The following is a 26,996-nucleotide window of genomic DNA, read 5'->3' on the forward strand; positions in this document are numbered from 1 at the left end:
GGAACAGTGTATTCATTATCACCTTAAAATGTTACCAAGTAGAACTGAGTTAGTTGAACATATATATATATATATATATATTATATATATATATACAGGTAAAGGCATGGGGTATTTGATGTCCTTTATCAAGTCCTGGTGAACCCAGCTGAATCCCCAGAATTTAACCATGGGTGGGATGGAAGAGAAGTCTGATAAATCTGTAAAATTATTGAGTAATTAGAGCGAGGGCTACAAGCCCTGCAGTCGAGATCCAGGGATGCTGGTGGGGCCCCGTCTCTGTGCAGCGCTCTGCTGGAGCCCCAGCTCTCCGGCTGGGTTTGGAGGTCCGTTTGCTGCGTGTTTGTCCCCAGGTCCCTCGCAAACATCCCCACTTAAAGGGAGAGGGGTTCTCCCCCCAGCCCACCTCAAACTCCCCTGTGAGCTGTGGCAGGACAGCAGGAGGTGCTGAGCAACCCTTTCCTTCTCTCCGCAGCCTGCATGATGAACGTGCACAAGCGCTGCGTGATGAACGTCCCGAGCTTGTGTGGGACGGACCACACCGAGCGCCGGGGCCGGATATACATCAGGGCCGACATCGAGAAGGATGTTCTAACCGTCGTAGGTGGGTGTGTGGCACGGGGGCGAGCCCTGGCCACGGGCTTTTCAGGTCCTGGGAGGGAGGGCTGGGAGCTCCTCCATTCAGCTCTGCCCCGTGGAGAAGCGCGGTGTTTGTTTTGTGCTGTCCATGTGAGAGCCAACGTCCATTTCCCATTATCTGTCCATGCCTTTAACAGTGTCTGGGCCTTTCGGTGGGGATTTGGGATGGTGTTTTTGCCTGGCTAAAGCCCTGCAGCCTGCACCCAGGGCTCTGGAAGCCGCAGCGTGCGCCCCATGCCCGAGGTGCGTGCTGTCCTCCCAGCTGCTGCTGGGCCACCTGCCCCGCACTGTGCTCCTGGGGGGCACAGTGGCCACCACCCCACTGGTACCCGCTGCCATCACCCCGGCTGTGCCCGGCAAGCAGTGCCAAGTGTTGCTGCTCTGTCACAGGCTCTGCCCTCAGATGTGTGGGGCCGGAGCCACAGGCAGGTGGCTGGGGACCGCAGGCAGGAGTGGGGTGCGCAGCAGTTCCCTTGGAGGTGCCTGAGAATGACTAGGGCACAAGCAACCTCAGCCTTGCATATGAAAATTATTTTTTCCCTTAAAGGAGAGTTTCACTGGAACACAAGACTTTATTTCGCGGCAATACTGCTCTCTCAGCACCTTGCTCCAGGAGACAGGCAGGACTTGTACCCAGCCTCTCGTGGCATCCAGGAGTGGATGGGCACACAGAGCTCCCAGTCCCACGAGCACAGAAGGCTCCCAGACACCGAGGTGGTGTTCCCGTGGCTCAGGAGGCAGGGCAGAAACTCCCTCAGCCCTTTCTGTGCAGCTGGAATTTCTTTTCTTCAGCTGGGTTTGAAAGACTGTTTTATTTCTGGCCCTTTATGGAGGTGTTGGTGAAAACATGTCATCTGTTGGCTTTTCCAGAAAGGCAAGGAAAATGTACTGTGCTCCCCAGCTCTGCTGCATAGCTAATGAAGGAGTGGGAGCACTTCGAGAGTGGAGAGACTTTGTGCACTCACTGCTGAGTTTCCTCCTACCTGACCAGGCAGGTGAGGGCCTTGGGCTTTCATTGCAGAATTCGGAAGGAGGTGGAAATGTCCCCCCAGGCCCAAGCAGACGTGGCCCTGGCGTTTGGGAGCCACGCGTGTGCAGCCCGCAGCTGGGCACCACAGCCTGTGCTGCTGGCGCCTGCTTTGGCTCACATCCAGTAGGGCGACAGATTTCCGTTCCCTCGGTGGCTGCTTGCTTCAAAAAGGCAGAGCCTGCAATAATTACCGGGTTTGTGGCAGTGTTTTTTTGGCAAGGAGAGGCCAGAAGCTGTAAAACTGGGGCACGGTTGCGGCACGGCTCCTCCAGTGATGCAGCCTGGCACGGGGCGCTGGGGAGATGGGGCTGAGCCAGCCGGGGGCTTTCTGTTGGGGCTGATTCCTGGTGGGCGATGCCCTTTACACGTTTCCTGCAGAAATCCTGGTTCGGGGCAGGCAGGGAGCGACAGCACAGCACCACCAGCTGCAGTCCCATGGCAGTGGCTGCTGGGGATGAAGCCTCGTCCCCAGGGCACCTGCGTCCCCCTTGGCCCCGCACGGGTGCATCCGCAGCTCACCGGCACCCGGCTGGCGGAGCCCAGAGGGCTGAACCCCGACCCAGACAAGCAGCAGCCTCTTTGAAGCCAGTGCTTTACTGAAACAATAAAACTAAAGCCCCCCCTGCTGCCAGCCTCACAAATTTGTCTGCATTTCCAAGCCCTGCACACGGTCTCCCTGCTGCCAGCTCCTCTCATCCTGGGCAATTTCCTTCTGCTGCTTCACGAGGCAGTGCTGGACGCCGTAACGTGCTGAGCTGCTGGGGGGGTGCAGGGCCAGGGTCTGTTTTTGGGGGGCTTTCAGTGATGCCTAAGCACCAGTGTACCTGGCTGCATGGCAAAATGCAGATTTGGTGCTGGGGCAAGATCTTTTCTCCATCCTGTCGGGTGTGCAGGGCCCTTGTCCGAAAATCCATTAAGCTTTCCCATGGCCCAGAGCATCGCAACTGGAGCATGAGGTGTGAAAGGTCCCTCGGTGCTTGGCAGCAGCGAGCAGGCAACGGGAGCTGGGCAGGAGCAAGTGCCTGCAGGTGGCAGCATGGGCATGGCGTTGGAGCTGAGGAAGTAAAGGCTTTTATTTTTTCCTTGATTTGAATTTGACAGGGATTTGCGAAACGCTTTTTGGTAGCGTGCTTTTCTTTTCTCCCTCTTTCTCTGATTCTTTTTCTTCTAATGATAACCTTTTCCTCTCGATGGAAAATGCAGCCCTTTGGTTAAACAAAATGTGGTGTTTGATCTGAAATGTCTTGTTTGGTCAGCAAGCAATATGCAGAACTGCATCTGCTCGTACCCCCTTTTTGAAGACCATGGTTTGCCCCAGGCAGTGTTTCTCCCTCCCTCTGAGACCTCCTCTGCACGCTGGCAGCAGACAGGACGCTGCTGCTCTTATCAGCACAGTGGGTGCTCGTGATCCTAATCTCACAAAATGAAAATCAATAAGAAAGGAAACATGTTGAAACATGACACAAACATGCGCTGTGAAACTCGCTGCCGCAAGGTGCAATTTTAACCACAAACCTCAACACGACATGGGAAAGGAGTGGATGTTTTGCAGGGACTCAAGTTCCAGGCTCGTACGTAGGCTGTGGTTTCCTTGAGCTGTGCTCACGTTTTGCTGCTGTACAGCACTCGACATGGTACAGTCCTGTCTACAGCATGTTCTGTAGATACTAAAATTGTAAAAATTAAAAAAAAAAAAAAAAAGATAATACAAGAAAAATTCAAGCTCCAGTGTTCTTAGCTCTAAAGAACTGGGATGAACCTCAAAGCTTTGGGGTGGACAACTGGAGAGAGCGGCTTTGTTGGTTCCCGTGAGGCTTGGGTGGTGGCTGTTGTGCGAGGCAGGAGATCAGAACACAGCAGCTGAAACCACAGATTTCTCCAGGTCCACGAAACGTGCACAGAATGGTCCTGGCTGGCTCTCGATGGAGTTGACTTGTGCCAGCTGCAGTGATGTGATCGGGAGCAGTGCTGGCCCTGAGTGATGCTAGCTCTGAGGGCATGGGTGAGAGGCTGGTGGCAAGGACCCAGCCTCGTACTCCTAGGGGACAGGCACTGGGCTGGGGCTGCTGTGCTGGGCCCGGAGCTGCCCCTCCTTGGAGCTCCAGGTTGTGTGAATCACTCCTTGGTGTTGGGGGAGCCCCCTTACAGCTCTGGTCACGCTGTGCACTGAGTGCAGTTGTATAATGGTGCACCCAAGAGTGCAGCTTTGCTCACTGCAATCAAAGCCCTGTGAGTGCTATTGTCTGTGGCTGCAAGGGTGTTTCTGAAGCACTGGGATTCATTGGTGTTCCCAGTGTCTAAAAATGCATGGTGTTGTCTAATAAGGTACCTGGACAAATAAATGGCACCTTCCTAAGGCCGTGGCTCTGCGCCATTGCCACAGGCTTGGTGTGTGTCTGCCCAGCCGGTGCTGGGACAGGTGTCTGGGGGCATTATTATTAGGACTCAAACCAGCCGGCATCCCATCCAGCTACACAGTTCTGTAATGTTCTTAGCAAGTGCTGTCTTCTCTCCTGAAGCACCAGGGGTTGTGGGAGCACCATCCATGTCCACAGGCGGTGACTGCAAGCCCAGGGGCACACGTGGGGCCAAGAAGGAGCAGAGTGGGCTGGTGCCAAGCTGGCTGGGTCACGCTGAGCATTGCTTTGGGCTGTGCACGGCGCAGGGGGTGCCAGGCCCAGCTGGCTCCCCAGGCTCAGCTCGCTCGTTTGGCATGCTTGGTGCTCGGCACAGAGCAGCGTCAGTTGTGCGAGGCGTCCTACGTGGTGCCTTAGCAGGAGGCAGGCTTTGGCTCCAGGCCTAATTAGACAAGACGGATTTGAGCAGAAGGAGAAACGTGTTTGGACGTCCAGCACTCCTGTGCAGTTAGACGGGCTGGAGCTGAAACTTACCTTCAGCACTGGCAGAGCGGGACGCAGGGAGGGGATGCGTGAGGCTGGGACACCACAAGCAAGTGGCTAGGAATGGCTAATTGTGCTAGCAGCTCTGATTGCCAGCTGCGTGACTTTAAGTGGGGACAAAGCCTCCTTGCAGCCGGTGCTGGCCACGCTGCCGCAGGAGCGTGCCCTGCTGAGCTGAGCACCCCCCTGAAGCACCCAACCTGTGCCAGCCGCCATGTGCCCAGCCCTGTGCAGAGCTGCAGTGGTGAGCTGCTGGAGATAAACCTCAGCACCTTGGCTTCCTGACATCAGCTCCACTAACTTGGCAATAGTCTTTGGAGGCTCTCGCCCTTTCAGAAGGGCAGTCACACGTTGGGTGGGATTTTCCAGCTGGAGGCTTGGGAGTCTGCAGGAGCCGAGTGGTGGCTGCTGAGGAGCAGAGGGGGCCGGGAGGTGGTGGGGATGACAGCAGCTGCTCTGCTGCACAGCCCCAGGAGGGCTCTGTTCGGTTGCTTCTCCTTTAATGGCAAAAAGATCTCTGTTTGTCTCACCCACCACGTAAACCACAGCAAACTCACACTTATGGCTTTGTCATACTAAGTAGGTAGTGTGGGCCGGGTTATTTAGCTTGAGCTGCCTGATGAAATAAAAGTGATTTTTTGGGCCTGGTAAACAAAGTGTTTGGGTACCTAGAAGTCCTTCAAGACTTGTGAGACTGCCAAAACAAATTATGTCCCTTCAAAAGCCACCTAAAGATGCGTCACTGACTTGGGCAGATTTTACCCCAGCCACTTCAGGACCCTGGTCTGTTATGCTCAGCAAGCCTACAGACACTTGTCAGCATTATTCCCTGCTCTCAGGGGTTGCTGGCACTCGTTGTTTCACCTGAAATGCAAAGAGGATCCCCTGGGGCCGGTCACTGCTGCTCTGTGCCCACAGGTGGGGGCTGGCCAGCTCGGAGGGCAGCAGTGCAGCCAGGTTACGCCGTTCTCTGCCCCCACGCGTGGTGTGAACCGGCAGCCAGGTCTGCAGGCGATGAGACCCGCGAGCGCGGCGCTGATCCCAGCACACCGGCTGCCGTGCGCACCCGCGGGCACGCGCGAGCTGCGGCGATGCAGCGGCAGGACGCTGGCGGGTAGGAGCGATGTGCTGCGTGTCTGCGGCGTGCCTAATGTGGAAGGCAGAGTGATGGAGTGTGACAGGGCATAATTTGGCTAATGTTGGACAAGAGCAAATGTATATTCGCAGTCTGTGTTCTGTTCTGGGCTTTGATCAAGTATCTTATTAGCAGGAAAAGACTGCTGGAGAAAGTGGGAAATCGTAGCAAATTAAAATGTCATCAAGGCGTTGCACATTTTTGCTTCCATAATAGAAAAGCTTCCCAATGCAGATTATTTTGAGACTGTCGTATTAAGAAACATGAATATTTGAGTTTGGGAAACAGAGAAGCAAGAGCATACGAAGCTAAGTCATTGCGTGGCTCAGAGTCCATTAAATCTGGCACTTCGCAGCTCAAACTTCTCAGAGGCGGCAAGGCAGTGAGGTGCACAGAGCTTTGTCATGGAAATTGTTTGATATTAGCGGCAGGAAGGACTCTGCTTGTACATCGCTGCTGCCTTGCCTGTCTCTGGTGGGAGATGGGGATTGTTCAGTGCTCTGTGACTGCGGCCTGGGTGCGTGCTAAGGCAGAGCACTGTCCTAGTGCAAGGGCTGGTGGTCGTGTGCCCTGAGTGTGGGGCTGGGAGCACCACATCCACTTGCTATGGTCAATGGACCCTGCCCCAGGGAAGGAAACTTCTTTTCCTGCCCATGCTGGGGCTCCCAAGCTGCCCTAAGCCCTGCCAGTGCCCACAGGGTTGGCACAGGCTGCTCGGACTGAGCCTTGCTATTTACTGAGCTGATGAAGTAAAACATTGACCAAAACTGAAACCAATTATGCTATGATTAGATAAAAGAGCTGGAAGTGCATTAATTAATAATCACCAGCCCAGGAAGATGCGGCCGTAATGAGTCCTGTGCCTTTTCTATTGTATAAGCATGTGCAAATAGATTCTTCTGTGGAGCATTAATTAAATGTTCTAATGCACGAGGGTGCTAATCTGAGCGCCAGGTGTGCGCTGTGGTGTGGCTGCTCCCAGACGGGGATGGTGCCTGCTGCTGGAGGGAGGAAGGTGCGATGCTGCAGGAAGGCTGCCCAAGAGCCTTCCCCTGCCCGAAATCCTGTCCAAAGGGTATGAGAGGGGGGGCACCGCTGGCAGTTCTCTGCACATTGCTGGCCGAGGTCACGGTGAGGTGTTGGGGCGGCCAAACTCGGGCCTCTCCTTGCACCGAGAGGGCTTTCAGAAGTTTTTTTCCATGGTGTGCAGTGGGAAGCAGAATGATCTGCACTGAAATTGTTCCAATGGCCCTGCTTACTCAGAGATGAAGGTAAAGGATTTGGCAGCCAGTAGAAGTTGTCTTTAAGAGCTGGGTAGGAGTGGGTTTTGTTGTAGGCTTTTTTTTTTTTTCTCCTTTTCACATAGAAGTGAACCCCCATATGGCACTGCATATTTAGCAAAGAACTTTCTGGTCTTTCTTTACCCAGCATATTAATTTTGCCTTCCCGTGGAAACCTGGGTGCTATCGGTGGGCAGGCAGGCAGCAGGGCCAGCAGCAGCCCTTTGCTGCCAGCAGCTGGGGTGTCCCCACCCCGCGGTGCGAGCACGGAGCCACCCTCCTGTGCCTGCCACCGATCCGGCTGGCAGCAGAACCCAGCACGAGGCAATGCAGGGATCTCTCATCCCAGGGCAGCCGAGTGCTCCTCTGCCAGGACTTCCCCGTGCTGCAGTGCCCACTGGGCAGGAGAGGCCACTCTCAGAGCAGCCTCGTGTGATGTGCCTGGGGAATCGGTGAAAAATCAGTCTTGTCTACCTGTGCCATTGGAGGCACAGCGACGTGTCACTGCGGGGCGAGCAGCGTGCGCACAGCATCAGCAGGGCTGCAGCCCAGGCACACCCCCACCATCCCCGTGTGCCTGCACAGATGTGTGCGGAGGTGGCCGTGGGCACCGCTGACACTGCCGGTCCCCCTGCCGTGGGCAGCTGGGGGCACCATGGGCTGCCCCTGCACACCCCATCCCTTCCGCAGCCCACGGTGCTTTCCCCATGCAGCCGGTGCCTGCGCCCACATCGCCCCCAGTGCTGGTGAGGCCCTGCCATGCACCTCCTGCGATGTTTGCCCAAGGCCGCAGCAGCTTTTTCTCAGCAGGTTTGGTACCCAGAGTGGTTTAAGATCACTTACTTGAAATGAGACCATAATTTTCTTCTCCTCGCTGTTAATAATGATGTTACTACTTTGCAGTGATGCACAAAACTGTCAGCACATAAGAGATGTCAAACTATTTTACATCAAATTTAACTGTCAGAGAAATGCCATAAACTGAGAGAAGCATGTTTACTTTAACACAAGGTATCACTACAAGGCTTTTAAAACTATCTTGCACTTCATTGTTGTTTTCTGCTTGGAAAACAAACAAACAAACAAAAAACAGAAAGTTACTTAAGGTCAAGCAGAAGCATTATTTGTTTTAATGAATAGATATTATTATTCCCATTAATGAAATTTCTAGGTCTGCACGCTGAGATAATAACATGAGGTAATCAAATCTCATGCTTCAGGGCATAAACTGATTGACTCTGAGGGTCAGGAATTATTTTTCCTGTTCTATAAAGAACTGAACAATGGCCTGATAAATTACACAGACCTATTCATTTGTCTCCAGAGTACGCTACCCTGGCCGTTTGGACGGTGAAAAATGAGGTGAAGTCAGAGCCTTTGCATGACTCAGTGTGGCACGGTGACACGTCCCCGCGGCCGGGCGCTGGGTCCCGTGGGCAGCCGAGGTCCCAGCCGCTCCCCCAGGCACCAAGGGCAGGGCACCGAGCGCTGCAGGCTGCAGGAGCTGCTCCTCTGCTTGGGTGCCAACGCTCGGGGGCTGCTTCCTTTACAGCCTCATTGCTACTCGGGTAGTGGTTTTGCAGGACCCGCTGTGGGACTTCTCTCCAATACATTTTCATGTTTTTTAATTCAAAAATGGGTTGCAAAGATTGTTTGTTTGTTTGTTTCCTATCTAAAAGACACAGATAAAAGCCTGTAACGGTGATGAGAAACTGCGTTCTGCTTCTCCAATAAGGGGTGAGGGAGAGGAAGGCACTCCGGCTGGATCAGTGCGGAGCCCTGGCAGGGTCCTTGGAAATTAAACTCATTACTTAGAGATTTCACACAGCAGATTGTGAGCCTTTCTGCTTGGACGGTACAAAGCTTTCCACAGAAGATTTTGACTGAGAGTCCAAATTAAGCTGCAGAATAACTACTGTGTATCCTCTGAAGTGCAGAGCTGGTATTTATGTCCAAACTTTGTAAAAAATGATTCATTTGTCAAATGGCACATGAAAATAATTGTCAAGACATTACAGAAACGAAGTCATGCTGCTTGTGTCACAGCAAGGAGCTATAAATGGGGGGAGGCACGACTGCTCAGGCTGCTCTCACAAGCCCCGGCTGCGCGCGTCTGTTGTGCGGGTGAGGCTGGGCAGAGCTGTTCCACCCGCGGTCGCCAGCCCGGCACTGCTGCGGGTTTCCATCTGTGCAGGGGCAGCCCGGGGCTTCTGCAAAACTGCCTATTGCCTGGGCTCTGCAGAGCACGGCAGCAGTAACTGGAGAGCCCCAGAGTGGTGGAGGTGGGAAGGAGCCTCCGGAGATCCCCCAGGGCAGCCCCTGCCCAGCAGGGTCACACAGAGCACGGAGCGCAGGGTGGTGTCCAGGGGGTCCTGAGCATCTCCGGAGAAGGAGATCCCACAGCCTCCCTGGCAGCCTGTGCCAGAGCTGTCAGCCTCACAGTAAAGAATCGTTTTCTCACATTTGGCTGGAACTTCGTGTGCTTCAGTTTGTGCCCACTGCCTCCTGGACTGTCTCTGGGCACCACTGAAGCTTAAAAAAGCTCGAGAAGCTTGAAAGCTGTGCGGCCCTATGTTCTGCTGCCCCAGGGATGCCCCGTGTCTGCGACTTGGTGCTCTCTGGGGCAGGAAGGGTGCATCCTCCTCTCTGGGCATCTCCAAACAGGCACTTTGAGGATGTCCTGGTGTCCGCAGTTCCTCAGGAAGACCCCTCAGCATCCTCCCTGCGGGTGACTTCTGATTTCAGAGCAAAGCCAAGTGCAGGTCGGTGGATGCTGGCAGCACCGTGGGCGTTGGGTCCTCCTGGGGAAGCCATGGCTAGGCAGGGGAACCTCCGTATGTGTGGTGCCGAGCTGGTGCCCCCATCCCTGACCCGACTGACCACTGGTGAGCCTTAACCTCACAGTGAGGGCATGGGGCCTGTCCTGGGCATAACAGCATCCACTGCGAGGTCTCTGGGCGTTTTGTGTCAGGGTTTCCAAGGCTGCCAGTAAGGCAGTCGTTCCCTCTCCTTCTGTTACAGGTGCTGGGGAGGTGCTGGCTCCCGCACTGGTCACTGTGGGAGAAATATGTGGGGCTGGAGAATCGATAGGGCTGCCCAGGCACCTTAATTGGGCTGCCTAGGCACCTTAATTGGGCAGCAGGCGATTCCCGGCAGGCTTGCCTCTCTCTGTCTTGCGAGCTGCTGTCAGGCTGTCGTGTTTGATAAATGAGCTAGTTTATACATGCAGATTTGATTTTTGGCTACAAGTTTTATTCCATGGAGCTGGAAATTGGGCAATGCTTCAGGAGGACAGCAGGAGATTGCAGATTTTGGAGCATTAATTCCTTTTTTAAAACTATCTGGCTCCCAACCTTGCATCAGAAACTCCTTGCTGGTGATTTGGGAGTGGAGCAATTGTTTCTACTCTCACCGACTCTCTGAAAGCATCTTTTAGTTCCTGCAGCACTTCACAACAAGCTGAGTCCTGTCCTCTGGAATAGGGCATGGGGCAAAATCCATGCCCCGGTGGGACTTGCTGCGTTGCTGCTGGGGGCAGCTGGGCCTGCCTGCAAGCCCCCAAAGGAGCCGTGTCCTCCCTGCAGCACAGGGGCAGGGAACCTCTGCTTCAGTTATTTCCAAGCAGCCTTTCCCCTGCTTAGGGCTGTGCTCTACCATGTCCCACGGGGCGTTTCATCTGTGGTATCTGGTGGTATCTCTGCTCAGGCTGAGGGGGAGTTAAGCTCCTTCTCCCAGAAGACAGGCCCTTTTTGACTTAGTCCACGGCAAGAGACTTAGATCATCCGCGTCGTATTTTACTTGTCAGGGCCACAATCCAATTACAAGCCACCTCAGTAGCCCACAGGTTTGCCTTCGCCCTCTTGTGCTCGCTGCCCTTTGATCCCTCCTCATCGAGAGGCTGCTTTCTGCTCGCCTCCAAACATGGGCACCCCTTGCTGCAGCCTCACTGCCTCTGCTCTTAGGATGTCAGGGGAGAGCAGAGCCCACGCTCAGCCCAGCCTCTCCCCGAGCTCTTGTCCTCAGCTGGAACTGGGGAGCACAGGAGGAGCTGTCCCGCTGCCCGGCCCTTCACCCACACCCCCAGCCCCTCGCACTGGCCTTGGAGAAAGGCAGGTGATGGAGGCTGCTGGAGCTCAAGGAGGTGCCCGAGATGAGGACCTGCTCTGTGCACGGAGCCCTGCAAAGCCCCTGAGGGTGCTGGCCGGGATTTGGGAGGGGGCTTTTGGGAGAGGCTGAGCCCTGGGGCGAGCTGGAGCTGCGTGCTGCCACTCCTGGGAGCGCTGCTCTGCTAGAGGGAAAGCAGCAGCTTTAAACTGCTGCAGGGAAAAGAAAGCAAACAACAAATCATCCTGTCAGAAGATGAAAACAGCCTGTTGAGTCGATCCTTCAGCCTCCGTTGTCCGCTCGAGCTCGATGCTTGGTGTTGCTAACTCTGCTGCTTCTTATGTAATGCCCCTGTCTGCTCACATCCAGCTTCCATTCTGTTTTTAATCGCTATTTTCATACTCCTCCTTGGCACACGGGGATGTTGTCTAGGTTTTTGGACATTTTTTACGGTTTGAATATTGAATTTAATCCTTTTTCTCCTCCTCAGTAAGAGATGCTAAAAACCTAGTTCCTATGGATCCTAATGGCTTGTCAGATCCCTACGTGAAGCTTAAATTAATCCCTGACCCCAAAAATGAAAGCAAACAGAAGACCAAAACTATAAAGTGCTCCCTGAATCCTGAGTGGAATGAGACATTTAAATTGTAAGTACAAGAAAAATGTTTGAACTTGTAAACTAATTTTTCTCACCCCCTAGGAATTAATGTCTGTATTTCCTCTGATTTAATTATTCGGAGAGATTAAGCTGATTCAGCTGAGAAATGATTCTTTTCAGTCCTGTCAACGTGGCTCAGAAATGCTCAAATTTCTACTCTGTCCCCTGACCAAAGCCGAGTGTTTTGGGAAGGAGCTTCACGTTCTCCATTTGAAGCGACTGCTGTCAAGAAATTAATGTTAAAGGGCTGCCTTGTTACTGGAGGCCATCCCTTCGTTTTGCACCCACGTGCTAATGGCATTTGAAGGCTGTGGTGGCGTAGCAGTGGCTTCCAAAACCAAACATCCGTTTTCTTTCCTCCCTTCCAGCCAACTGAAGGAGGCAGACAAAGACAGAAGGTTGTCTGTGGAGATTTGGGACTGGGATCTGACCAGCAGAAATGACTTCATGGGCTCCTTGTCCTTCGGGATTTCCGAGCTGCAGAAGTCTGGAGTTGATGGATGGTAAGAATGCAATTGGTTTAAAAGTGCAGAGCTGTGGGCAAAATGGTCTTTTTGTACCCGATGGGAGAAGACACGGCAGCCCCTTGTTCTCTTGGCAGCCTCCTTCCCTTCAGGGACCTTTTTCGTGGCTTCTTGTTGCCACAGGCACACTGGGACCACTTCAGGGACATGGCCCATCAGCCTGACGTTCGTGGCCACAAGGGCCAGTGCTCCCTCCGGGGTCTTGGTATAGAGGCTTCAGAAGGAGAATGTGTCGGCTGCCAGGAGAACAAGCATTTTCCTGCAGCTTTGGGTTGAATTCCTTTAACTTCTGTCCTGGGCTGGCAGCGTGGCCTCACCAGCCTGAGCGGAGCAGCAGGAGCGATGAGGGGGGGCTTCAATAAAAGGAGGAGCACTGCCCGAAGTGTGTAATTACTGTTACTTGTTACCATATGAAAGATGAACACAGTGGGTCTGCAAAATCACCCTGAATGGGTCTGTTCATTTCCATTTTATCTTCCCCAGCAGGATACATGCCTTGTTCCCTTGCTTTTTTTTTTTCCCCAGCCACTGATGCCTGAGAGCCGTGTTACTTTTCCATGCTTGCCATGTGAAGTGTAGTAATTGAAAATAGATATTGTGTGTCTTTTGGAAACCAAAACCGGCGTGGCATTAACTTGTGTTAGGTGAGGCGAGCAGACCCCCCGGAGGGAGCGTGGGGCTGGGCGCTGCTCAGGGGGCACAGCACACCTCAGACCCTCATGCCCCACTTAGTGTAGAACAGACCGTGATTGAGGCACAAATTCTGTTCTGGGGGAAAAAAATTGTCACTTCCTCCTAAATTTGCAATCGTCTGTGAAGCTGCGTGTGCCTCAGCTGGGGTTGGTGCACCGCCTGTTTCTAATGCGGTGCAAAGTGTGATGGTTTTCCCAGCCTTTTAAAAATCATGTAAGTGGAGATCTAAGTAATTTTCCTTGTCACAGTATTTGGCTGGAATAAACTCTAGAAGGAGCTCTGATGTATATTTCATATCTAAACTACTGCAGTTAATGGAGGAAACGAGCTCAGAGGAAGAGTCTGTCCCTATATTATGCAAATAGCGCTTTGTTCATTCAGTGCAGACGCAGGCTCTATAGATAACACCCGGCTGATAACTGCTCCTCTCTGGCTGCCGGGAGAGGATGCGCTGAAGGAGCCAAAGCTTTGCCCGCGGCTGTGTAAAACGCCTCAGATCTGAATGGCATTTCCATGATTTCTGATAATTGCTGGCTAAACTCTTCCCCTTCCTGTGAGAGCCCCGGCTGTGTGCTCAGGGCTGTCGGTGCCCGCCTGGCTCCCAGAGGGATGCGTGCTGTCCCCAGGGAGCTGGAGCCAGGATCTGCCCTGGCCAGGGCAGTGTCAGGGGGAAGGAACCCATGCCCTGCCTTGTCTGTGGGTTTGGGGCAGGCTGGGGTGTTGGAGGAGGCAGCAGTGCTCTGGTGTGCTGGCCAGCCCCAAGCCCGCCGGGGGTCCCAGCAACAGCCCCGTGCCCGGGTGCATGTCTGGAAGCGTGATGGAGGTCTGGGGGTGCAAAGTTTGGGGTGGTCCTCACCTTGGGGAAGGATCACCTGGACACAGGCATAGCTGGGGAGAGCCGGTGCCCTGCCCTGACCGTCTCGCTGTCTCCCTCCAGGTTTAAGCTGCTGAGCCAGGAGGAGGGAGAGTACTTCAACGTGCCCGTGCCTCCCGAGGGAGAAGAAGGAAACGAGGAACTGAGGCAGAAATTTGAGGTGAATTGGCTTTTCTTGGGAACTCGTTGGGGCCACAGGGTAGGGTAGGGCTCAGCACCCCCTCCTGCTTTGTGCTGGTGCCCGCAGGCAGTGCAGCACAGCCGTCTGCTCCGCACCAGGCCTGGGTGCTGTCCCCAGAAGGCACGCTGTTGGCTACGTTAGCTAAAAAAGTCACTGAAGAGCTGAAGCTTTCCAGCAAAGGCTGGGCTCCATGAGGTAACAAACAGGGACCTCGCTGCTCCATTTGGGAATGGCAAAGCCCCGGTGCAGCCGCAGCGCCTTCTGCCGTGGTGCGGCTCTGGGGGACGTGAGCACTGCAGGTGATCGGCTTGTCCTTCCCTGCGGTCTGTTTGTATTCCAGAAGGACAGCAGCTAGGTCAGTTTTCCTGTCCTTACACTGCTGTTTCCTTAGGAGAAATCACCGCGTTTTGCCTTTTGAACAGGTCCCAGTCTCAGCTCACAGCTCCCAGTGTTGAGGTGGGTGAGACAAGTGGCTGACCGCCAGCAGGACGCGTTAGCGGGTCAGGAGCTGTGCTCTGGGCATGTGTGCCCCATGGGCACTGAGCCCTGGCGAGTGCTTAGCTCTGCAGCATTCAAGCGTGTGGTGGCCAAGCATGTTTATATTTCTTTCCATATCCACAGAGATGCCTGCAGCTGGTTTGGATCTCAACGAGGGGTGAGCAACACTTGGTGTAGTGGTCACGCTTTAATTCAGGTCTGAAGGCAGCCACCTGAAGACAGGGTTGAGGGCAAGCTGGGAGAGATGAGCCAAAAGTGGTCATTTCTTAAAAATTGTTGAACAGCACGTTAAAACACAAGGGTTCAGATGAACCAGGGGATGCAATGAAGGGTTCATTCACATACAATTTTCTGCTGGGATTGACAGGATGTTTTCTAATTGTTGCACACTGCTCAAGCCATCCTTCAGGAGTACTTCGTTCCAATTTGAACATGCAGTGACCTCCCTGTGCATGTCTCTGGCTTTGCATGCGGTGGCAGCAGACAGTGGCTTAGCTGGGAAAGGGAACAGTTGTTTCTGGTGGATGAGAGGAGAGATGAAAATAATTCTTTGGCACTTATGTCAGGCTGAAAATACAACAGAGAATATTGCACAATGCACAGTTTTGTGTAATGTTTGCTTTGTGCCTTGTGCACTGCTAAGACTGCTTGATCCCATGTCTGCTATGTGCAGGTAGGAGTCTCAAATCCCATAATTTTTAAGAAGTCATTTCTTCGTACTGCGAGGAAAGCAGCACAACAAACATCGCCCTTTCATTTGCATTGTTTCAGACGATTACTCTCTATTAGGATTACATAACTCACTGCTTGTGTTTGCCAGAGTGAGTACAGCAGCTCGAAGAGGAGACACTTCGGTTAATGTACTGCCAACACTATTTTCCAATTAAAGAGGGATGAAGACCCTGCGTGTGCCGGGGTGGCCTGATGTCACTGTGCTCCCGGCGTCAGCATGTGCAAACACTGATACAGCTGTGCCCTGGCTCTGAGGTGCAATAAAATAGCATTTTTTGTCTGTTTTTTTTTTTTTTTTTTCTGTCATGCTGCTGGTTATGAATTATTACCCCTAAGATAAGTTAAGATACTGATATAATTGGATTTGCAGGTAATCTCAGAAAGAAACCCTTTCTTGCCCTGCTGTATGTTCTGGCGTGGCAGCCTCTGCGCCCTGCCTGGTGTGCCAGGGCTGTGCTGGGTTTCTGAGAGCCGATGGCTCAGTCGGCTGGACACGGCAGCCGTGATCCCAAACAGGCTCTTTGCACCAAGCTGCTACCTGCCAGGAGTGCTGATGGGGTTACTGGAGGTGTAAGCCAGGAGCAAGAAGGCAAGACACACAAGCCAGTGATTTAGTTTTTGTTAACGCAGGTAACTGTCCTTCCCCTGGCGTGTAACACTGCTCTCACAGCCCAAATAACTCCCCAAAGATGCTTCAGGGAGAAATGTCTGTTCACTACTCAGTAAGCCATAGAAGATTTTGCTGCAGTGATAGATCCAGACAGCACTGAATTAATAGATCTTTGCCATTTTTTCAGTACAGCTAAAATCTTCCCAGAACCCTGAGGATGAATGTAGTACATCTGGAGACTTACCTGAAATGAGCCATACACAAAATAAAATATTTGCCCTTACGGATGTCGGTGTGAACTCCCTAACTGTAGCATGGGACTGGCGAATTGGTTTCTTTCTCTCGATGCCCTTTCTTTTTTTAAATCTCGCTTACATATCTCATTTATATATAACTTGCCTGAATATCCAAGAAAATAAGACAGTTCTAATGCAACAGTTGACATACAACCATATGCCATGGTTGTCAGCTTGGCAGAGAATTAGCTACCCGCTTTTCTTACATTTCTTGATGTTCCAGTGGTGTTAAAACGGTATGTATGGTGGAAGTCACAGATGGCGAGCTGCCTGCATATCAGAAAACGTACCGTCCAGAAGTGTCCCTTCGTGCTGCCAGGCTCTGTCTGTATCCCCACCCTACTGCGTCTTCCCCTGCTCACACCCTCCCTTGTGACCAAGTCAGCGCTGGAGAGAAAGAAATCCCTGAGCAGCTTGGCCATGGCTCGTGCCAGCTGCCCCAGAGGTGAGAAGAATGCAGTGGGGCCTGCCCGCAGAGCAGCAGCCAGGGGCCATTCCAGAGGATAAGGGCTCAAAGGAATCCTTCGATCGACCTGTGTTAGCGCTGCTTGATCCTGCCTGTTCCTGGGCAGCACAATCAATAGGAGCAAGCTGAGGTGTGCATGAGGTTTATATTCTGAGTGGAGTCGGCATTGCAGAAGCACTGGCTGAAAGGACGGAGGTGTCAGCCTGCACGGTGCCGCGCTGCCTGCCTGCGAGCTGCCTCTGCAGGAGCACTGCCCCGCTCTGGCAGCCTGCAGCGTGGCTCCTGGCTGCAGTCCTGCCTGTGCGCTTCCTGCAGCCCTGTGTCTGCAGCAGGCACGTCCTGGGCTCCAGCAGAAAGCCTCCTGAGGCAGCAGCTCCGCGAGAAGCCTGGCAGCACACCCGCTGCCAATTCTGCTCGGTCTTTATCAGCCGGTTGCCGGGACAGCTTGATAGATGTGAACATCAGCTGCTATTGCATAAATTCAGATGTAGGGAATTAACTCTGACAAATGGAGTTGGATAACGAAGGTCAAGTGCTTTCTTAATTATTTTTTTTGGTGAGCAGTATTTGACATGCTTCAGTTGTAAACCTTAAAGAGGTCTCAAAATTGTGTCAACATTAGGAGTGCATTAAAGAACAGGTTAAAGGACTTTTTTTACTCACTTAGAAGTAGGCATTAAAGGCACTCCATAGCAAAAACAAGACACCTCCGCAGGGTGCTGATCTTGACCTCTCCCTGACTGTTATCTCGAGCTCTGTACTCAAAAGACCTTTTTCACTCCTGGCCTAGCTGCATGCTGAGCCTGTTTGTTCAAGGGAGCCGTGTTGTGTCTGTATCCTCACCTCCTATGAACACACTACGATGCTGCAATTCAGGTCAAGCACAGGACTGAGTACAACTGCAGCAGCAGCTCTTCAGCCACGGACTTGGTGGCAGCAGAGACCTGGAGTCACTTCCACGCTCGGGTGCTCACCTGGGCACCTACTGGTGCTGCTGGCAGTGCTGGGGCTGCAGCTGGCGAATTTGCTGGAGTGAAGCAGATTAAAATCTTCCTCCTTCCCCCCTCTTCATGCTCACCTTTCCCACTTTGCTCAGGAGCAACAGCATCGTCCTCCCTGGGTCCAGCTTCACTCAGATTCCCGTGACCAGTGCCGGTGCTGGGGCTGCAGGCGCGCAGGAGATAGGTGTTTGTCTTAAATGCAGAGGTGTGCTTTTGGGTGTAATTTAATGGAAACACGATGATTGCCCTTGAATCTTGTTAAAGCTTGTTTTCGCAGAGGTTAATTTAGTGTCAAATTTGATCTGACAAGATTGTTTTTTAACTGTGATAGAGTAGTTAGGGAAGCTTTCACAGAACATGACTGTTTTGCCTGCTGATAAGTACACGTTTCTCTTACAGATAGCTTTGGAATACAATAGGGTAAGGATTGCTGAAGGCAAAGTCACACAACACGGGGCTGGCTCTGTGACGACGCAAAGGCTGGGCTTGTTTAGTTGCACACATCTGAATCCATCTTCAGCCAAATTAAATGAGCAGCTTTCAGCCAGTGCCACGGCTGCACACTTAGAGGTTTCTCCTTCAAAAGTGGAGATGGATAAGGTGGGGAGTGTCCAAGGCTTTGTGCTCTTCGATCAGAACTGTGATTGTTGTTTTACTTGGGCAAGATTTCAGAGATCGCTGTGCCACACCACAGGTACAGCCGTTTCTCACTTGGTGTGGCACATGCCAGGAGCTCCGGGTGCTGGGGTGGGCAGCAGGACCCCCAGGGCAGTGCCATGGGGCACACGAACTGACCTTGACTAAAATGCTCTGGCAGATAGCCCCTTGTGCTGGGGAGGTTGCAACAGCCTAAAGATTGCAGCTAGGTGCATGGCATCCCTACCCATGGCAGGATAGATGATCCTTAAGGTCCCTTCCAACCCCAGAAGTCCTATGATACTTTCAGAGAGGTGACTTTGTTTCCTTTTCTATGCACAAACTCTTTTTTTGTTGTTGTTGTCATTGTTGTTTTCCATCTGAAAGCAAGCATCCTGTGCACGTTGCTCCATTTGCAGCAGTAGCAGGTCTCAGGCTGTTGAATGATTTCAGCCTCTTCCCTGGGGCACTTGTTCAGAGCTGTATTAGCAATTATGATGTTTGCAAATGCTTGAAACTGTACCTTTATTTTTCAGTGCAGCAGTCTTTCGGATGTTTGTAGGTGCTGCAGGTGACCTTGAATGGGGAATTTTACAGCAAGGAGAACCTTGCAATAACCAATTAGCAGCTGCAAAGGCTTGGAGATTACTTGTGAGGCTCCTATCTGGAGGAGCTGCGAGCAGCAGTCAAATTGAACTGCTGGAATCGGGTTAATGGAATTTCATGCTAGACTGAGCTCAATGCAAGCCCTACAGTGTGGCATATTTCTAAAAATTAAAAACGAATAAATGGTGAGATAGTTTTTACAAATTGTGGTTCAGCAAATTAGATAGCCCCTGGACCAATGAGAAGGTGCCAAGCAACTGATGAGATTTTGTGTTTAAAAAATGTGGGGGTTTTGTGAGGGCTTCTTAATAAGCAATTGTGATTGAACCAGCTCGTGTGATTGCTTGGGGATGCAGAAGTGCTTTCTATTCTGCTTTTTTTTCAAAATGAATTTGTAGCTTCCTACGTTCAGCCTGAACTGGCACAGGAGTGCAATTCTCTTTGATATCAGATAGTAACAAAGTTGGAGCTTGATAACAATTCCCGTATTTCACAACAATTTATTTATATTCACCTGTCATTTTCTCATAAGGTGAGAGACAGAAGTCAGCTTTGTGAAGGCAAAGCTCATTTAAGGCTCTGTTTTATACTTGGATGGCCTCGAGCACATTATGGGTTGGCATTTCTGAGGCAGGGCTCAAGGTTTAAAACATTGAACGCTCCTGGCCACAGTGCAGTTTTCCAATCTGATGTTGGTGGTCTGTAAGGATGAGCTCCAGAGCTGCCACTTGCCAGCGCTGCAGGAGGTCGATGCTACCTGCAGCTCGGGTGTGCTTCTGGGACCCCAGCTCTAGCTCTGTGCCTGCCCAGGGGTGTTGTGGAGGTCCCGTGGGTGGCCCCGTGGGTGCAACGTGGGAGAAGCCCCCCTGGCTGTGAGCGGAGGATGGATGGACGCATCCTGTAAGCTGCAGGAGGAGCTGGCGGCTGGAGCATCCGGGGATGTGGCTTCTGGATTCTCACGGATCTGAGCTGGGGATGAGCTGGGCAGAGCCATGTGCTGTGTCTGACCCGCACCCAGGGCACATGGGAGGCTTCCATAGCTTGGTGTAGCTTTCAGATAGCAAAGAGCTGATTAACATGGGATTCAGGAGCATTCTCTGTTTTCATCATGACATTTCTGCATGTTGTTTTCAGTAATTTTTCTCTTTTCTCCATCTCTGTCCCTGCAGAGAGCCAAGATTGGCACAGGGTCTAAGGCTGTGGATGAGAAGACAACAAATGCCATTTCTAAGTTCGATAACAACGGGAGCAGAGATCGGATGAAACTTTCAGATTTCAATTTCCTGATGGTGCTGGGAAAAGGAAGCTTTGGAAAGGTGTGGTAGGACATATGCATTTGCACGTTCTGTATTAAAAATGTTTCTAACAATGCTGAGCAGTGGCTGCGTGGCTGCTCCAGCCCAGGAGTCCAAAGCCCTGCTCTGCCCTTGCTCTGCTTTGTGTCTGGTAATTGGGGTCCGGTCGTTGGCTGCCTTTGGGGCTCTGGTCCTGCTGCATCACAGTGACGAAGACTTGAGGTGTCAGGTTAAACCAGCACCAAAAGAGACGCTCTCTTTGGGAAGCAGGGTGTGTACTGTGTCTTTAAAGCTCTTTTATTTGGGCTTTTTTTTTTTTCCTTTAATAATTACAAATATACATGAACATTTTAATTAACTTTCCAGGCTGGTTATGAGTGGTAACAGAATTTCATTCTTCTAGTAATTATGTGACTCGGAGCCTTCATTTTTCTTGGGGAGTTGCCAACTTTGTCATGATTTCCATTAGAAATTCCAGTCCCCGGACTGCTGCTGTGACTTCAAAGCCCAGGCCAGGAGAAAGGTGGCTGGCTGCATGCACCAGCGCTGCGTTCACGGCTGTGACAGATGGCCAGACGCTGCTCTGATTAGCGAACTGCCTTAATTGCAGGGAACATTGCTCTGCCTCCAGGCAGATCTCTGGGGCGGAGGCAGGACAGAAACAGGAGGGGAGTGCTGCCAACACACCCGCAGCGTGCACAGGGGTGAGCCTGCCTGTCCCGGCTGGCACCCCGTCCCTGCCAGCCTCCTGCTGCTGGCACCTGAGCTCTGGGAGCTCCCAGCCTCTGCCTGGTGCTTGCTGCCTCCCTGGAGGGGCCCGTGGAGAGCTCAGAGAGGCGCTGGCACAGCTTTAGCAGAAGACAGGGACAGCTCATGGTGGTGCCCAGCATTCAGAGCACCCCCGTCGCCCCTGAGGGCGATGCTGCTGTCGCTGTTTTACACATCTGCTGCAGGCTGGCGACCTGGGCGAGCAAGCAAGCGCTGCGCTAGCACCCCTGCTGCTCCAGCCTTGTTCAGCCGTGCAGGTGATGGTGCTGGACCAGCTCAGCTGCTAGCAGGTCACAGCAGGGGCAGCGCACAGCTCAGCTCTCCTCCCGCAGCTGCCGGGTGCCGGAGGCAGCCACGGAGGTACACGGAGTGTGGGGGTGCCTGCCTCATCCCAGCAGAGCCGAAACCCCGGCTCTGAACACCACTAACTGCTTTTACCCTCCCTCCCTCCCAACAAATAATCTCTTTTAAAGTCTGCTGCTTGGCGTCTGGAAGCTGTAGTTGTTTTTCCCCCCCCCTCTTCCTTCTTTTAATTTGAGAAACATTAGCAAACCCTTCAGTCGGCTTCATGGCTTATATAAGGGAATGTGTGACAGAAACTGTTCCCTGGAACAGAATGTTATAAATATGCTAATTAGCGCTTATTAAAACAGCACGTTGGTTCGTACGGGGAGATGCAGCCTCACCCTCACGTGTGCCTGCGCCTCGCCAGGAGCCTTGCCCCGCGTTTCCGCTCCCGCGGCCAGAGCGGGCACTGCAGCGTGCGCGGTGCTCTGCTGCGAGCTGCTGCCACCCAGCCTCTGCTGCGTGGGTCCCCGCAGCCCCTGAGAGCTCCCCGAGTGCAACCAGCGGGGTGTCAGTGAGCCCGTCGCAGGCGCCAGCTCGTTAACCTGGTGGCACTGTCAGCTCGGATTTACTGCCGCGCATTTTCCTTCCTCCTCTGCTGCGGCTGTGCAGGACGAGGAGCACCCCATGTGTTGGCCTTGCTTTCTCTGCGTCCAGCATCAGAGTATCTCCAGTTGTTAAGCTGGAGCATTCCCAAACAAATACTGTATATTGCAGGAATAAATCAAGTTAAATATTAGCTTTTTGTGCACAAAAAAAAAAAAAAAAAAAAAAGCAGTTTACTTTCCAGAGAGTGAGCTGGCAGATGAAAGTCCCCACTGAGCCAAGCAGCGGGGTTTAGGGGGGTGGAGGTTCAGCTCTGGTTTTGCACTCTGGAAGACCAGAAAACCACGGGATCGTACACCTCGTACAGGCGTGCATGGTTGTTGTAGGGGTGCTGAGCAGCGGGATGCGGGGCAGCCCTCGGTGTCCCTGCCCTGGCTGCTGTGGGGCTGCCCCCAGCTGCCCCCTGCCCGGGCTGGGCTCACTCTGCGGGTGGCCCTGGAGCTGCAGGCGGGGGCAGTCCTGTCCCCCCCCCAGCTTGGCAAAGGGACGGGAGATGTTCCCGACGGAGGAACACAGCGCTTGGCACAGCCCGCCCCGGGTTTGCTTTGCTGTAATATAAATAGAGAGAAGTTAAATTCTGGGGCTTGCTCATATTTTTGTAGCTAATCAATCTGTTATGCTATCGAGCTGTCAGTTGTTTTGGGGGGTTTTAAGGTGTTTTTTTGGAGTAGTGCTGATACTTTTGCCTCTGCTGTTATGGATTAGAGTGCAATGGGAGACAATTTGACAATTTTCGTGTCCCATGAAAATCTTCATGCTGTAAAGTGCTCTCCTGCCCCATCCTGGTGTGAAATGTGCCAGAGGACTGGTAGCAGGCACACACGGGCAGAGCAGCGGCCAGGGCCCAGGCTCTGACTCTCAGAGGTGCTCCAGCCCCGGGCACCTGCTGCACGGTGCTTGCACACCACCTCCTCGCAAACACGCCTGTCCTGCGCAGCGTGGTGCGAGGCGTTAGCAAACTGCTCTGGGCGAATTCACTTGTCCTAATCTTATTGTGTTTACAAAGCAAAGGGTACAAATCTTCCTCGCTGTCATTAGCAGGCGTTGCCAAAGCCGGCTCATCACTGGCTGTCCTTCCCCTGAGACTTCGGCTGTATCCGTGCTGCAGTCACCATAGGAACCGCGATGCCAGCGAGCTGGAGCCAGCCCCGCCGGTGCACCGAGAGCGCGGAGCTCAGCACCGGGACAGGCTGTGGGTGCCAAACCTGCACCGTGCTGGCACCGCGCTGCCGAGCAGCCACAGGCAGAGCCAGGGGTGCTTGCCCCAGCCCTGCAGGCTGCGAGCTGCCCTGCCTGCTGCTCGGGGAGCAGGCTGAGTCTGCTAATGCTCACAGACTTCATGCTTGTCGGGCAGGGTGCAGGAGGTATTTTTGTGAGTGCTGTAAAGCAGAGCCTGCAATCCCATCTGCATATGCAAATTCAGAGTGATTACAACATCCTGAACAGCATTAGTCTCGATTTACACTTCTGTAGCTGCTCGCTCTGCCAGCCCAGACGTGAAAGAGCAATGCAATAACACAGTTTTCTGCATCCCCCTTGCACACACACAGACGTGCACTCGCCCTTGTCCACCGAATGCCTCTCCGCGATGTGTGCAGTACCGCTCATCTGTAGGCAGCTGCAGAGAAGCCCCTTTGCATTTTACATGTCAGTAATGCAGGGCTGGTTGGCTCAGCTGTGGCTCAGGACTGCTATGTCATTGGAAAGCTACCGCATGAAACATTTACAGTCCATGTAAGCCCTGGAGCAGTTTTTTGCATTAATTCAGTGCACCAGCAAACCTCTGCCTCTCACCCCGCTGCAGAGACCGAGCGCTCTGGGTGCTGGGAGCTGTTCCCTGCTCGGTGGGGACGACTCGGTGTCACCCCCCCCCTCTGCCTGGGATTTTCTCCCCTACAGGCCTCCAGTCGGCAGAGTTCAGTCCCCACTGCGCTATTTACTGCTACCGAACCCCATTCTTCAGCAGCCGATTTTATCTTTACATTTTGATCTTTTCGTACCTCCAGGGAAATTTCCTGGTGTGTTCATCTCCAAACACACTCTGTTACCAACAACAACGCTCTCTCCCCTGAGAGTCTCCAAGCAAAATATCTTGAAAAGCACCAGGATGCTTTCCAAGCTCTGCTCCGCGCTGCGATTTCTCTGCTTCCCAAGTGGACTCCTCCTGCTGTTCCCCCCGGAGCAGTCCGTCCCTGGCAGTAACAGATGCTAGGTTCAGAGATTCTCTCTTTTACTTGCTTTTTCTCTGAAAGGGTTATGGGTAGCAAGGTACGTCTGCACACTAGTGACTCTGCATGTGAACCACTGACTTCCACAGAAGTCTTCATTTTCTCTCAGCCTGTCCTTGGAGTGGCTGCTTCTCTTTTCCACCAACTTGGAACTGCCAGAGCCCACCTGCCTTTAAAAAATCAGCCCCGTATTTTAGCACCTGTGCACAGCAGCATTGCTCGAGTGCTCGTGCCCCATGCTGCAGAATCTCAACTTCCTTTAAACATCAGCAAGTAAATAAATCCATTACTGAAGTCGCTGCTCTGCTGTCAGTCTGCTTTTTAACACTGCCGATGGATGAGGACGGCGTGTGTTCGCTGCAATCCTGTGCCCCGCTGATGAAAATGTAAATGTCAGTGGCTTTTCCAAAGCACTTGGCGCTCGGAAGCCCTGACGCCTTCCTCGGCTAATCCTGACAAGCAGAGTGTCAAGGACAGCCAGCCTGTCACCGAGCCAGAGCCAAGCGCATGAAATGAGCCAAAGAGCCACATGCTTTTAAAAAGTACTCCCTAAATGTGACTGTTATTTTTGCTCTAACAAGTGGGCGGGCAGCAGAGACCTCAGCCTGGCGGCTCGTTGCTGCGGCCCCTGCCTTGCTGCCTGGCGGTGGCAGCCGCCGTCCTGTCCCCACGCCTGCTCTGCCCCAACAGGACGGGGGTGCTGGGGGTGGCCGCTGGTCCTGCCACCAGGCAGCTCCGTGCCCAGCTCCTGCTGCTCTGTGGGGGCGGCTGGGGGCTGTGGTGGGGGCAGCACGGTGTGGGTCAGCTCTCCATAGCCCTGCATGGGACCTGCCAGCACTCTCGCTGCAAACCCGCTCTAGAGAGAAACGCCGTGCAGTTCCTTGCAGTTCCACCCTTTTGATGTCGAGTTCTCGTAAATTATTTTCAAAACATCCTGACTGCTGCTCCTGATGTGACTGGAGGATCTCAACAGACTCTTCCAAACGTAGAGCAATTCATTTCCACTGAGCTCTCGAATCTAACATGATGCGAGGCTGAGGGAGAGGAGCTGGGATGCAGCTCCCCAGCCCCCTTTGCTTTGCTGGCAGCAGGAGGAGCAGCTCACGCTGATGGAGCGTGGTGGAACGGCTGGGGGGATCCTGGCTGGGGGGATCCTCGCTGGGGCGCGTGATTAATGAGAGAAATGTGCACCAGCAGAAGCAGTGCATCCCATCTATTGCAGTAAATAAATCTGCAAATGGGTGAAAACGGTTTAAAAAGTGAGGTTGAACGGATTCTTCTGCATGAGAGGGGATTTGGCTGGGCGATGGGCTGGCATGTAATGAGGTTTCGGGCTGGCACATAATAGGTTTTGGTTACCATGCGCTTTGTGGAGGGTGTGTGCGAGGCACAGAAAATCGTGCTGCTTTTGTGTACTATTAGCTTTGTACTAACTTTTCCATTGCAAGTTTTTACCATTAAAAAAATGGTAAAATGTGAATGGTTTGGAACTGTGGCACGGGCAAAGCACCTCAGGCTGGGTTCACCAAGGGGACTGGGCCATAAGGACGTAAATGTGTTACCTGTTACAGCAAGAGCTCCCAAATACTTTTGGAAACATCCCCGTTAGCTTTCTGTACCATTTGGCACTCTTCTGAAGGTTGTAACGAGAACTGCACAATACTAAGCAGGCTATAGACGTGGCACATGTGTGTTTACCAACATCCTGCACGTGTTCTCTCCCTGGCACAGGTCATGCTGGCGGAGAGGAAGGGCACCGACGAGCTCTATGCTGTTAAGATCCTGAAGAAGGATGTTGTTATCCAGGATGATGACGTAGAGTGCACCATGGTCGAGAAAAGGGTGCTGGCTCTCTCCGGGAAGCCTCCGTTCCTGACACAGCTTCACTCCTGCTTCCAGACGATGGTGAGTGCCAGGCACCTGCGTGCCCTGGGCAGGTGGGGAACCCCTGCACCGGACACACTGGGAGCCTGGTGCTTTGCAAATCAGGTGTCATTCTCTTGGCTTCGCTCATGAGCCAGTGGGCAGAAACCCTCTTTGAGACTCCTGGCACTGCCAGCATCCCAGGGCTGATGCTTTCCTGGGCTACTGCTTGTTTATGCATTTTAGCTTTTCTAAAACATGCCATTGCTTTTATTCCTGTTCCTTTTTCTGGATATACATCATCATACTTCCAGAAGTGGCTGTGTAATTTCCCCCTCAACAAACTTATAGCTTGCCCGATTTGTTTGCAGAAATGCCTCCATGAACAAAGTGTTTGTGCTTGCATGTTAGGCTGGAGACTGTAATGGAGAAGATCTGCACCCTTGAGATTTTTTCATTAGGCAACTTCTGATTGCGTTGATGTGATTTCGCAGCCCTTCAGAAGGCCCCCTGCCTGTGATTGGAGTTATGATTCAATAGCAAAGTGCTGTGCTTTATCTCTGAATTCATTCTTGTGATCAAAAATCAGAGTAGGCAGTGAAAACTAATACAAAGCGCAGGAAATTCAGTTTGAAATGGGTGTGCTATTGAGTTTGTACAAATCAGAAACGGGGATGGGGAATGGGGAAGGGGAAGGGGGACTTTTAAAGCAATCTCTGGGCTGCCGTTGGGCAACCTGTAAATGAAAATGTCCAGGTACGTGTCAGCAGGAGCGGGGAGAGGTAATCAGTGCAGCCCTTTGGAATGACGACAATGCTATCCAGGAGGATTACATTTTAATATTATCCCAGAAATTTCATTTACCAAACACATTCAGTGTATTTAAAGAGTGTGGACCGGCTTTGCGGCACAGTAATCAAAATGTGGCAGGAGAACCTATTTCACACAGCATCTCTGTGGCATCTGAAGTGAGTCAGTGCGGGATTATTCCTGGCAGACCTATAGTAGCTTAATAGTAATCGTATTTG

At 52.6% G+C, this 26,996-nt stretch overlaps 1 protein-coding gene across 2 annotated transcripts in view; it reads left to right on the plus strand.

Annotated features, from left to right (window-relative positions):
- PRKCB (protein kinase C beta) overlaps window positions 1-26,996 on the plus strand; it is a gene marked incomplete at its 3' end in the record, with an annotated part of 112,818 nt that overhangs the window by 59,863 nt on the left and 25,959 nt on the right. For both annotated transcript variants that reach the window (XM_084295726.1, XM_084295725.1), the window contains exons 5-10: window positions 476-604; window positions 11,579-11,735; window positions 12,115-12,249; window positions 13,901-13,997; window positions 20,033-20,179; window positions 25,837-26,010. In XM_084295726.1, the coding sequence (XP_084151852.1) occupies window positions 476-604; window positions 11,579-11,735; window positions 12,115-12,249; window positions 13,901-13,997; window positions 20,033-20,179; window positions 25,837-26,010 (839 nt within the window). The remainder of the gene's footprint in view (window positions 1-475; window positions 605-11,578; window positions 11,736-12,114; window positions 12,250-13,900; window positions 13,998-20,032; window positions 20,180-25,836; window positions 26,011-26,996) is intronic.

Source organism: Netta rufina, assembly GCF_964035555.1.
Source record: "Netta rufina genome assembly, chromosome: 15".
In the NCBI taxonomy this organism is placed as follows: domain Eukaryota; kingdom Metazoa; phylum Chordata; class Aves; order Anseriformes; family Anatidae; genus Netta; species Netta rufina.